We start from the raw sequence: 13,374 nt of genomic DNA on the forward strand, positions 1-13,374 counted from the left end.
AGTGGCATCTGTGGCGTACCAATTCCATATCCCCAGAAAACTTTAAACATGCTGTTCTGCATTCCCTTTTTATGATCTCTATATCCACATTACAGTTTACGTGAAAACCGTTGTTATGTTTTCAAATTAAAGAGATACTTTAACAATGTACAGTTTCTTTTTGTGGCTGATATGTTTGCATTATACCACCACGAAACTCATTATAAATCCCTATATTTCATAAATACTAAATATAGAAGACAATAAACATACCTCTTATTGATAACGTGTGATTTTGCTGTTTAGATATTTATACCATATGACATAACAGAATGGACCTTTCCCACGTTGCTGTCCTTCAGAAGACACACACATTTCTGAAGGAGAACCTTCAGGTCGACCCTGTGTTGGATGCCTTGTATGAGAAATGTATCTTCACACAGACAGACTATCATAGGTGTAGACAAACTAAGGGACAGAGAAATGTGAGCTGGTGTTGGAGACGCTTAAAAAAGAAGGGAGAGAAGGTTACAAGACGCTCTGTGCTGTCCTCGACACTACACAGCCTTTCATCAAGGAAAGACTTGATAAAATCTCAGCAGAAGCAGGTAAAGCAAACCTTCCAAGGGTTTCTAGAAGTGCGTACAAATATTGCTAATAATCTAGGCATCAAAGACATGGATTTGCCAAGTGAAGACCTAGTAAAGTAAGAATGTTAAAACTGTATATATACATAAAATATATAACATAAATATATAAATACTGGCAGTAGCTGGTTATTATAGCGACGCTTCACTTTATGTACCCAAGAGATTACAAATGTCACAGGCCTTCTGTCAAGGAGCGACAGCAGTCAACTCTAACAGAATGACAGTTTCATGCCAGTCTGTTTTCCCTGCCCTGGGCCACATTTGTACCCGCCCATCATCCTCAATGGCTGAATCAAGCAGTATTCAAAAGTCGCTGGCTGAAGCTACCAAAAGAGGCGATAATGTCAGTATGATGTGAAGCCACTACTCACTGGGATGACTGATTGAAATGTCTTCTCACAGACAGAATCAGACACGGTCTGTTTTCCACTTTGTCGAGCGCTTGTTCCTGATCAGCAAGATTCTGTACAGTGCAGCTCTCTCTGAAGTACACAGCGTCCTGAAATGATTCAGGTCTTGACTTTGTGTTGGCCATGGAGGAGTTGTTATTGTCTCCAGAAGTAGGAAATCCATCACTGCACTTCTCTGGGGCCATGTGTTCTCGTGTAAAACCGGCCTTGTGAGCGCATGATGGTTGTCAAATTGTGGCACTACAATCTTCTCCAAGATGTCCCTTAGATATTAGTGGCAATTAAGAATGCCTTTCACTATAATATATTTAACTTAATCGAATGAAAACTGCCCCAGAATATTCCCTGTGCGCTTCATATGATAAATCTTGTGACACCATTTTCTTAAAAAAGGAAACTGTTATATTTTTAGGTAACACAGATCTCGTCTATGTTAACAAGGACAAACTGGAAGCTCAGTACAAAAAGGAACTTGCTAAAAAAGATGGAGAGATAGCTGACTTGAAATCTGTAAGTTGTGATTATGCATTGCAATCTTGTATTCTTATCTTGTTTAATGACGTTTCTCTTGTGAATAGTTTGATCAGATGATTACTGCACTCGCGTTTAGTGTTTCCCAACGGTACTAATCTTAAAACGTAATCTTTCAGCTACTTTGAAACTTATATAAGACGTGTTAATGTGATAAAATGTCAGGTCGTTTGTTTACAAGATGTCGTTATATACTTGTTTACTGGGCGTTCACGTTTGTTTTCAGGCAAAAGAAGGACTTGAGCAACAAATTGAACAAAACAACATTGACCATGCTGAACTGGAGGAAAGAATGAAGAAAGAAAGTGATGAACACATGTCAGAGATAGAAGGGAAGAACGTACAAATTGAAGCTCGTAAGCTGATACTTATTTTTTATAACATATATTACCAACAAACTAATGGGAGAACTAATGACCTGGATGTACATATATTTGAGATATATATTTACCTTTATCAATTATTGCATCTGAACGCAGCAACAGAAGAATGTGCACACAGAAGCCAAAATGTGTGCGCCCATGGAGTAACTCACAATCGCAAAATGCAGGCAGGCACCTCAGAGACATGACCAGACAAAATCACGAATTGTGGGAATGATGGAGGTGCAGAGTGTAGATCGACGGGGCCAGGCAACACCAGGGACGGCCTGTGCGTGAATTACGTGAAATGTTTACCGACAAATTACGATTTTGTCTTGGTTTTTACCGCTGGCAGTAAAACGTTAGCGATGTAGCGAGAATGTCACCACATCAACTATTCTTGACCATGATCTTTTTGGGATCGTTAGAGTCATGGAGTGGGATGATAACCCACATGACAGTCAAACTGACTTTGCTTTTGTGAATAGAAATTTTCTGTCCATGAATATGCTGACAGAAAAATACATCGATGATGATGTCAAACCTAATCGTTCTTATGTCGATACCGATTATCTGTGATGAAATTGGATGTCACCTTTACTGTGATGTCATAATTTACCTTATTTCGTGAATATAATACAGTAAATAATGTTTAACATAATTTGTATTCGCCATTTCGAAAACATAGTTTAGTTTGTCAGCGTCGATGGTGATGCCTGTAATATTGCTGTTTGTCATATTTGGGGAAAGATATGATGACTACATTTACAATAAAACATGACAATCAATATCTGGAATGTAACAAACCGATATCTGGTTCAATCTTCGCCTTTTTGTCGTTTCAGTGAAGACAGCGTTGTCAAAGTCAAATGATGAGTTGTAGCAGTCTCAAGCAAAATGTGAGAACGTGGAGAAGGTGGGTAGATGTAATGCTATGTGCTGTAAGTCTTAATCTGGACATCGTCTGAAACAACGAGGAACAATTACATGCACAGCATAATAATAAAGCTACAAATGAGATGCAGCGATATCTGTCGTTTCAGACACTGCGGGAAGAACAGGAGGCATACGATGCTCTAGTGGGTGTTCCAAGGTCACAGTCTCCAGACAGGGTGGACAATACAGAGCAAATCCAACGTGCAGGTACATTAAGACCAAGAATCCGTCATGTATATTTATAGTCTAGCAGAAAACTTTCCAGGACGGTGTTTGGTCACTTTTCTAAAAAAACTACAACTACAATCGTTTTCCAATTTGGCACATTTGCATGGCTAGGTGCCTGTTCCAATTAGTCGCCTTACACCCTTGACAGTTAAGATGTAATTGTGTCTTGACACAGTGATAGCTTATATTGACAACTTTTTTTTAATCATTAACTCATAATTCAAAATTCACTATGGTAGGCCAATAATCCATCATTCAATCAATGTACTTGTAGTTTTTGAGTAAGGTGAGTAAACACCTTCACGAAAAGTTAGCCAAACCATAACATTAATTAAAACAAATTTGTGAATGTCTAACTACATTTTGTGTTATTTTTATGCTGTTAGGTTCCACTGAGACAGCGTGCCAGTTTTCGACTGAGTCCTGTTGTGATGAGAGTCAGCTTCGTCTTCTTCCATGCCTTCATTCTGCCTGCAAGCCATGCCTTGATCACCGAGCTGCACAGACAGGAATGGAAGAGGAATGCATCCACTGTCCTTCCTGTGGCCGCGAGGTCACCATGGAACAGACATCAGTAGACCATGTTAGACGAAATGAAGCTGCCTATTCTGAAAATGTTGACAAAAGGAAGAAATGCAACTACACCGAAGAAGATCATGCTACGCCGGCTGTGATGTTCTGTCACGAATGTAATGTACGCCTCTGTTCCGACTGTCATAACATGCATGACAAACTGAAACCGAATCGAACTCATAGGGCGAGTGACATCAACCAGACAGAGAATATCTCCATGAAGCTGTGGCTGAGGGAACGTAATTGCAGTGACCACCCTGACAACAAACTGCAGCTGTATGACCACACGTGTAAGAAAGCTGTCTGTCTTATATGTGTGCATGGGGCCCACAAGGATCACCAGAATGAAGACTTGAATCAGGCCTATGACGTAGCAAAGGGTCAGCTGGAGGAGCAAGTACAGAAGCAGCAGCATAAACTGAAAGATGTCACTGACAGGATGGGAAGTGTCACCAGTCACCAAAATGAACTGGCAGAGACGCAGAGAAAGCTGAAAGAGGACATCACGGCAGTTTGCAAAGTGTTGCTGCAAAGTTCCTTCATCGACAGAAACAACTCATGGAAGAACTTCAGATGAGTCTCCAAGCCCCAAACGAAATGGTTGAAGAGAAACTTGACACTTTGCATGACGTCCATACTTCAATAGTATCCGCGATAGACTACACCCAGAGAACACTTGAATCTACAAGACGAGAGGAGCTCATTACTCTCACAGATGTACTGCAGACGAAATGTGATGAAAATATGAAGAGGAGCTTTCAGAAGATGACACACAAGACACAAGAATCCTTCTTACCTTTCAAGGCCAGAGAGCCCTGGAGGAACTTATCGACACATTTGGTGGTCTCGCCTCCAGTCTCAACATGGATCATATTCCAGATTATCAGCCTACTTCACAAGGTGAATATAAATCAAGACAGTTTACGTTTAGATAATACTAACGGATATGGACCCTTGTCTCGTTTGACTAATTGAACTGGACCTTTGCGTTTATGATTCAGTCAATTTGAATAGTTTTACAAAAAACAGAATACTTGTTACTCAACTATATTTACGTATGCAAAGAAATATAATACTTTCAACTGATTTAATTGTGAATATAAGCTGTAAAGAGACAATTAACCATCAACATCATTTTAAATTGGTCTGGTCTGTATTCTATTTCAGATCTGCTGACGACGATAAGGAGAGAACGAGAAACCATCATGGTATAATGTCACGTTACAGTAAATATAGCCTCCAATAATCCGCACATGTATCCATGTTTGTATATATGTGTGCGCGCATGCCTGCGCGCGTTTGTGTTTATGTATGTAAGTGCATGAGTGTGTGTGTGTGCTTGCGTGCGTCCAACTGTGTGTGTGCGTGAGTGTGTGTATGTGTTTGTGGTTGATGGATAGACAGATGCATATATGTACACACACATATTGTGCTGATGCTGTTTAATGCAAGTGTTGTTGTTGTTTTCAGATGCATGAAGGGCGGTGGCAACAACTCCGACAGATGATACATCGCATCCCAGGTACATTACACCACCATGGTGGAGGACTACACAGCAAATAACACAAGCAACTTTCAAATATTACAGTATATAATAACCAAGTGCTTAAATCATCATTAACTGAAAATGTAAATGTGTTTTCTACCGACCTAATGTTACGTTTTATTGAGGTAATCTTCTATAAACACCAACAATCACATCCTTGTATCAAATACAATACAAACATATTTTTTTCTTCTGTGAACAGAACTCAAAAGGATCAGACAGCAGAATGGCGAGATCACAGGAACCTGAACAGCTAACATCACAAGAAGTGCATGGCATTGTCACAAATGTACGTCCAATATTCCTATGAGGATTCTGGGTTTCATCAGTACTCACTTCTTGTCGCAAGGGACGTCACGGTGGATTTAGAGGTCATTCCATCATTTCAAATGAGTGCATGTCATCGTAACATGTAGGTAGTTAGGTCATAACTCCTAATCTCAGTCACAAGTATATTTGGCATGAACCTGGATAAACTCACAAACACCTTCAATAATGTATGAATATGCATTCTCTGAATTTATTGTACATGATATGGATGAAAGTCAACCGAATAAGGTTATACACACACAGTTTTCTGTTTTAATGCATGAATAGTGTACACCTTTACTTTCAGCTCATAACCGGAGCATTCATCCCCGGCGCGACAATTCCACGTGGTATTACGTTGCAAGGTATGTACACTGTGGTTTATTTTCGTTCTACCAGTAGGACATAACGCGCTGTCTCTGTTCGCGAAGAGGTACCCTCATTGGTCTTCATCAAACCGTTCATAACATTTTGCCTTGAGGACCCAATGAAATCTCTTTCAGCAGAGACGATCGCGTTTTACATTTCAATTGAGTTCCCATAACAGAACTAGTTATTCGATAAATATTCATACCTACAAAACCACAAATTCATGATGCAGTTTAGTAACTGCTGTTTAATTTAGACTTGGATAACATGGAATTTCACATTTTGTCACAAAATCAAGAAAACAGGCATTCTTGATGTTCCAAAACCTAATTACACAGGGCTGTGAAACGTGTAGCAGCTTAAAACGAAAATAGCGTTTTCAACAACTGCATGCTTGAAGTGTTTAGTTCATTTAAGTTGACGATTCCAGCCTGTGCATCACACTGTTGTTGATGTTACAACAATTATCTGTGATGACTTCCATCAACTTGTGCCATAACCACATCACCTCGACGCTCCATGGTATGACTTAAAATATGTAAAGGCGGTTGAACCACAACCCACTGACGAAATATCATGTAACAATTATTTCATATCTTATCTATGTTCAGAAACAAATGTGCCATTGTGATGTTTTAACCTCTTCTTTAACAGGCTATGCCACATCGCACGTCATAAGACAGGACCGCAGTGTTAATTTCATCATCTGTAAGTAAATTTCAATCATCATGAGTATACCATCAAATACAGACCTCTGATGGAGAGTGTAGCTCGAAACCCAACTTCATTAATGACGCATCATGTAGTTTCGTGCATTTCACTCAATCCAATATCAGACATAATTTTCTTTGGGGTTTTCATGATGATAGATAACTCACTCGAAAAAGGTCCTGATATATCCGATATCATAATTATCACTTATATATTTTGGGGCATCCCTGACTGGTTACTCGCCAAATGAAGGCCAATAACGGGTTGGATCTCACAAAATCCGATGAAGCCAGGAGAAATGATGACCTTTTAACATTGTAATAATAATATAATTATAGTTATCGTCCGCTTCTATGACGTTCATATCCAGGCACATTAATACTGTCCCTTTGTCTGTTATAATTATCGTGTAGAACAATGTAACGTTTTTTGTGATGGGATTATACTCACTCTTTCTCAAACATTTTGAATGAAATATATTTAGATTCTGCCCCCAGATAGATTTCTTGTGGATGTGCCCTTTTCACTCACTGTTGGATGCGACCGCCTCCGTGGTGTAGTAGTGGTTAGAGCGTCCGCCCGGAGAGCGGAAGGTCGCGGTTCGATCCCCGACCGCGTCATACCAAAGACGTTAAAATATGGTACGTATTGGTCCCTGCCTGCGCTCGGCATTAATGGGTACATCAAGGACTGGTCGGCTCGAGTCAGTATAATGTGTCTGAGTGGGGTATTCATGCTTCACTGCGGCATGGTATCTCAGTGGGCTAGCACTATAAAACCAGCTTCCGTCTGGGCTTAGTACAAAGAAGCCGCATGCACACATAATACACGCATGCACGTCGTCATATGAGCGAAATATTCTCCAAGCACGACGTTAAACCCAATTTCACCTCAACTCACCTCACTGTTGGATGCAAGAGTTACATGACTGACCCTTTAACACTCCTTGCAAAGCATCCGCGAGCCTTTCCTACCCTAGCTGGTGAAGAGATCCAGATTTCAGCAGTTTGAATCTGGTGGTCCGGCCACCGCCTTGGCGAGGGAACCCTTCACGCATTTACTCGTTCGCACCACCACCGCCCAATACCCGTGAAGATCCGGCTTTGAATTGGTCTTCGGTAATCTATGCTTGTCGTAAGGGGCGGCTGACGGAATGGGGTGGTCAGGCTCGCTGACGTCGTTGACACATGTCGTCGTATCCCAGTTATTGTAGATCGATGCTCATGCTGTTCATCACTAGAGTGTCTAGTCCAGACTCGAATATTTAAAGACCGCCATAGAGGCTGGAATATTGCCGTGTGCGGCGTTAAGCAACAAACCAACCAGCCACCACCCAACAGATGTGAATGTGCATCATTTATAAGACCTCGTTTTAACCATTTCCTTATTTTCAAAATCAGTAGTTTCAGTGGTCCAAAGAAGGATAAATTGTGCCAAAACATGCTGCTTTAGTATATGATGTTATAAGAGAACTGCAGAACCAGTAAATAGATTGGAAATGGTTATATACTGACCTTGTCTAAAATTGTTTCAATTCAACTCTTACGGACAAACGGCCCCAAAATAGATCAATTTTGAATCTGCAGTTTTCTTCAGTCTGCAGGAGTTAAATATGTATATGTGTGTTTAACTTAAAATGTATTGATTATTGCTATGTTGCAGTATTTATATATATTTAACTAAATCGTTTATTATCCATACCATTCACAAATACGTATCTTAATCAACACACGACCGGACAATTACCTCCCCCACACAGCGAGTGTCGTGAAACTGTGTTCAGTGATTGAAGCGGACGTAGAAGTTACCAGTTCACGTTCTGTCTGTTGAACACTTAAATGTAAAAATATCGGCAAACAGCACTTTTATCTGTCTCATTCTTTACTATTTTTTGTGTGATATGAGTTTAGAATACCTATGGTTGTAGATTTTATAGTGAAATGATGTTGAAATATGCCCATATGAATTAAGCAGCAGTAGTGTCTATTTCTGACCGCCGTCACAACAAACTAGGTCAAACTCAGCTGGAGTGAAAAAATATTTAAACCAGTGTTTATTTGTTTACCAATGCATGTAGAAATGTATGACAAACAATTTAAATACCCATCTGGATAGTATCATGTCGTTATTATTACTATCTAGGGCACGAAAAGTATCGTTGTATTTACAGACGGACGCAAAATGGCAGCCGAACATGTAGTGCGCTGTTTTGGAATCACCGACACGGAACAAACAATACAAGGATATATTGTAGGAAATACAGTTGCTAAACTCAGTAAAATAACAATTGTATATTTCCAGGTCCTAAACTCCAACTGGACGCTGGTCGAGTCAACACACGCTGCTGCCATGTTACTACAGACAGGGGGAGCTGGCCAACTCGCCGCCCGCCACACAACACAGGGGCCAGTGGCAGACTACAGAGATTGTTCGCCACACAACACACGGACAGTGGCAGACTACAGGAATTGTACGGCACGTGTAGCTCCACCCCCATCCCCCTTCCTCCATCCCCCTCTAGTGTCACCCTTGTCCCCCACACAACACGATACTGGGAGACTCACACCAGGGTGGGTGTGGTGGGTAGAGTGTGGGGGTGTCCTGTCCTGGAGGTAGGTGTGGGGGAGGAGAGCCAGGTGGACAGTGGGGTGTATGTTTGTTACCAGCGCCGCTCCTGGTGTGTCCGTGTAGGGGGCTGTGACACACACCGGCGGAGTATCTGTACCAGGGTGTATCTGGCGGGGGAGCGGGGGAAGTGTTACAGAAACACAATGTCTAACACACCCGGCACACACGCCACCCTCCACTATGGCGTTGTGTTGGATGTCGGGAGGGGTAGAATAGGATTTATTGACGTAGACAGGTCGGCTGTTTTAGGGAAAGTTGATGTGGAGTTCAAGGAGAATCTTCTCCCTGTGTTTGCTGTCTGTCCGTTCAGTCGCTACACAAGTAAACATGAAGGTGGTCAGTGGGGAGGAGATCCTCATGTCTGACATCAAGAAATCACTCATTAATGAAGTCCTGGCCTAAGAAATAAACTCCACATGACCCAGTGTAAACTTGTAAATATCACACATCAACTTTATCAGACAAATTCAATACAACAGAACTGAAAGAAGCGGACATAGAAGTTACCTGTTCATGTGTTGTATGTTGTGTACAACAATGTGACAAGGTTAGCTAAATATGTCGGTTTTCTACATGACAGTTTTTCATTTGTGTACTAGCAGCATTTTACATCCACACAAGAGTATTGTTATGATTATTATTACGTAATAACTGATTAGTTTATGAAACATTTCATACATTTCTGGGACATGTCACAACTAACAACTGAGTTGATGGTTGAGTAAAAAGTTGTTTCAAATCATGAATATCTGGACATATTTTGTTTCTCTTCTGTGAAATAAATAATTTAAATACCCATATGTGGAGGCTAGGAGATTGAAATATAATATTTGTAGCTGTGAGATAGACATGTTGATGTCAGTTCAGTTAGACAATGAAAGTGATTGAAGCGGACATATAATGTCCCAGTTTAAATGCGCCATGGTACTTGTGTCGGGAGGAAATGTAGTTACAGAAACTGTCTGTGTCTTTATTCTAATCAGTCCTGTTGTGTTTGTAAATAATTTAAATTCCCCACAGAGGGTTTACTTTGTGGTATTTCTTAGTCCATGTATCTACACAAATAATGTCTAATGTACAATCCTTCCATGTCACAGAGCTCATTACAACATGGCCCCGATGTACATTTACATGTGTGTATAAAATTGAAAATTGAAAGTTGTGTGTGAGTTACTGTCGTGAAACACTGGGTCTACCTCTGACAATGGGGTGTGTAGAGATGGATGTGCCACTCTTAGAGTTCCACGCTAATTTTAATACCAGGCTTTATTTTTTGGTCAATATGACCTGAGTTGATATACAATACCTAAAGTCCAACCCCGTTGTGTGTCACAGATCTGTCCACTCCTCCAGTAAATTACAAGGCTTAACCAGGGGATAAATTATCACCAGAATCCCGCTTTAGAGAACTGTTTGTATTCAACTACTTTGCGGTGCCATGTGGACTGGTTGACTTATCTGATAAATGCATGCATTGACTTTCTATATTTCTATATTGTATGTATATGATAACATGTCTGATGTTCATTGTGTAAGATATGCTAGGTATTAGCTGATGTTATTTAATATGCATTGGAATAACATTGGTATCAATCCTGACAGGTTTTGCTGTTTACCGTGCACAGGGAAATGGTCCACCTGGACAATTCTGTTGTAAATTTGCTTTATCGATTAGGTTTTGGTGTTGCCTGAATTATGGGAACTAGGTGATTCAAATATATTCTATCTAAGTCCGCCGAGAAGCTAGAAAATACTGTTCTTTCTAGGAGAGTAGTGATCTCTAGATTCTTTTGAGTTTATAAATATCACAACATCTAGGCGGACCTGTGACAAATATGTTCTACTTTTGCTTTATCGATTTAGTTTTTGGTGTTGCTGCCTTTAGTTTTATGTCAGCTGTAGCTGACCCGGAAGTAAAACAGTTGAGAGGTTCAGTAACAGTTTTTCTGGGACTACATAGGATCTATATATGTAACTTGATTGTCACTTATATATCTAAACAAAATCTAAATTTACCTGTGGAAAAATATGTTCTATTTAACATAGATTTTCAATATAGAGGCCTGTTAACAACGTTTAGGGGTGGCAGTAATAATCGAGGTATATAGTTAGTTCCAAGCAGTTTTACCACTTACACTCATGAAGTTATTCTATGCAATCACAATGATGCTCTTGAAGATGAAGTGCATGTCGTGTATCATGAAATGAGGATGAATTATTAATGACACTTTAAACATGGTCATTAATGTTCACTTAAGACGTTTCCGCATATCTCCAGATGTTCATGTAGTAATTGTAAACTGTTCTGTAACGGGTATTTTCCTACTGTATGTTACTGTAACTGCCACTTCCATTCCCTACGCAAGCTGCAAACAAACAGACTTTGTACCATGGGTCTTGAGACCTTTATACAAAATAAAACACCGCCTGTCTGTCTGTGTCTCTGTCCGTCATTATTATATCATGTCAAAATATCCCAGTCAGAATATAATTATGCTGTTCGATGCATAATTATACGTATGACAAACTCATAATAACTGGTTTTTTCCTCCGCAACGCGTTTTGCGAGGGTTTAAAATGGACCCCGTCCGTCCGTCCGCCCGTCCGTCCGTCCGTCCGTGCACATTTGTCTTTCCCAGAGTAGAACTTTACAACTGTTCAATGTTGCTTCATTACAATTGCTACATAGTTTGGTCTGATGGTGAACTGGTGCCTGTTGGCAGTTTTGGATTTCACAATAAAATATATTTTGCGTTTCCATGGCAACAAGTTTGACTTCGACTGAATTACTGGTAGTGCTATTTTCTGATGCGGAACTTTAAAACCTTTCAGTATTCTCTTTACAATTTGTAATATAGTCACTGACTTGGTCGACACTTCTCATTGTATCCCAGTTGCGTAGATCGATGCTGATGCTGTTGATCACTGGATTGTCCAGATTCGATTATTTACAGACCGTCGCCATGTACCTGGAACATCACTCACTCACTCACCTACTGATGTACGCACCAAAACATCTAACCTAGTCATAACCAACTGATATATTCATGAAGAGTATTTTGCAATTGCGGGGGTTATTGATGACTTTGACTCCTGGTTATACCTTATACTATGTCCTAATATATTATATTCCTGTATTTTCGGTTTTAGTTTCACTCCATTCAATAATTTATTTTCACAGAGGACACATGCATGGTACAGTGGGTTAATCTACAGTACATACTCGCGTACATGACGTAGTAGGTCAGTCTACAGTACACACTTACATACATGACGCAGTAGGTCAGTCTACAGTACACACTTACATACATGACGTAGTAGATCAGTCTACAGTACACACTTACATATATGACGTAGTTGGTCAGTCTTCAGTTCACACTTACATACAAGACGTAGTGGGTCAGTCTACAGTTCACACTTACATACATGACGTAGTGGGTCAGTCTACAGTACATACTTACATACATGACGTAGTGAGTCAGTCTGCATAACATATTAACATACATGACATAGGGGGTCAGTCTACAGTACACACTTACATACATGACGTAGTGAGTCAGTCTACAGTACACACTTACATACATGACGCAGTGGGTCAGTCTACAGTACATACTAACAGACATGACGTAGTGGGTCAGTCTACAGTACACACTAACATACATGACGTAGTGGGTCAGTATACAGTACACACTTACATACATAACGTAGTGGGTCAGTCTACAGTACACACTAACATACATGACGTAGTGGGTCAGTCTACAGTACACACTTACATACATGACGTAGTGGGTCAGTCTACAGTACACACTTACATACATGACGCAGTGGGTCAGTCTACAGTACACACTAACATACATGACGTAGTGGGTCAGTCTACAGTACACACTTACATACATGACGTAGTGGGTCAGTCTACAGTACACACTTACATACATAACGTAGTGGGTCAGTCTACAGGACACACCGACATACATGACGTAGTGGGTCAGTCTACAGTACATACGTACAAACATGACGTAGTGGGTCAGTCTACAGTACATACTTACATACATGACGCAGTGAGTCAGTCTACAGTACACACTTCCATACATGACGTAGTTGGTCAGTCTACACAACACACTTACATACATGACGTAGTAGGT

The 13,374-nt window shown here is 40.4% G+C and overlaps 1 protein-coding gene and 1 long non-coding RNA gene across 3 annotated transcripts; both read left to right on the plus strand.

The window, feature by feature from the left end:
• Positions 1–1,118: 1,118 nt before the first annotated feature.
• On the plus strand, positions 1,119–3,689 carry LOC124258121. Its single transcript, XR_006893502.1, has 5 exons — positions 1,119–1,549; positions 1,797–1,926; positions 2,778–2,848; positions 2,976–3,075; positions 3,483–3,689. It is a non-coding gene; the product is annotated as an uncharacterized LOC124258121 (long non-coding RNA).
• A 2-nt stretch (positions 3,690–3,691) lies between these two features.
• LOC124258120 lies at positions 3,692–11,668 on the plus strand. Of its 2 annotated transcripts, XM_046692190.1 has the most exons (7): positions 3,692–4,569; positions 4,837–4,877; positions 5,140–5,191; positions 5,418–5,504; positions 5,832–5,889; positions 6,548–6,601; positions 8,906–11,668. In XM_046692190.1, exons 4-7 carry the CDS (start codon positions 5,442–5,444, stop codon positions 9,595–9,597), a joined length of 867 nt encoding a protein of 288 aa, XP_046548146.1. In that variant the 5' UTR covers positions 3,692–4,569; positions 4,837–4,877; positions 5,140–5,191; positions 5,418–5,441; the 3' UTR covers positions 9,598–11,668. The 2 variants fall into 2 exon arrangements, with proteins under 2 accessions (XP_046548146.1, XP_046548147.1); XM_046692191.1 differs by lacking the exon at positions 6,548–6,601.
• Positions 11,669–13,374: the final 1,706 nt, after the last annotated feature.

This window comes from Haliotis rubra, unplaced genomic scaffold (genome assembly GCF_003918875.1).
Source record: "Haliotis rubra isolate DU_JTF1 unplaced genomic scaffold, ASM391887v1 Scf683, whole genome shotgun sequence".
Taxonomy (NCBI): domain Eukaryota; kingdom Metazoa; phylum Mollusca; class Gastropoda; order Lepetellida; family Haliotidae; genus Haliotis; species Haliotis rubra.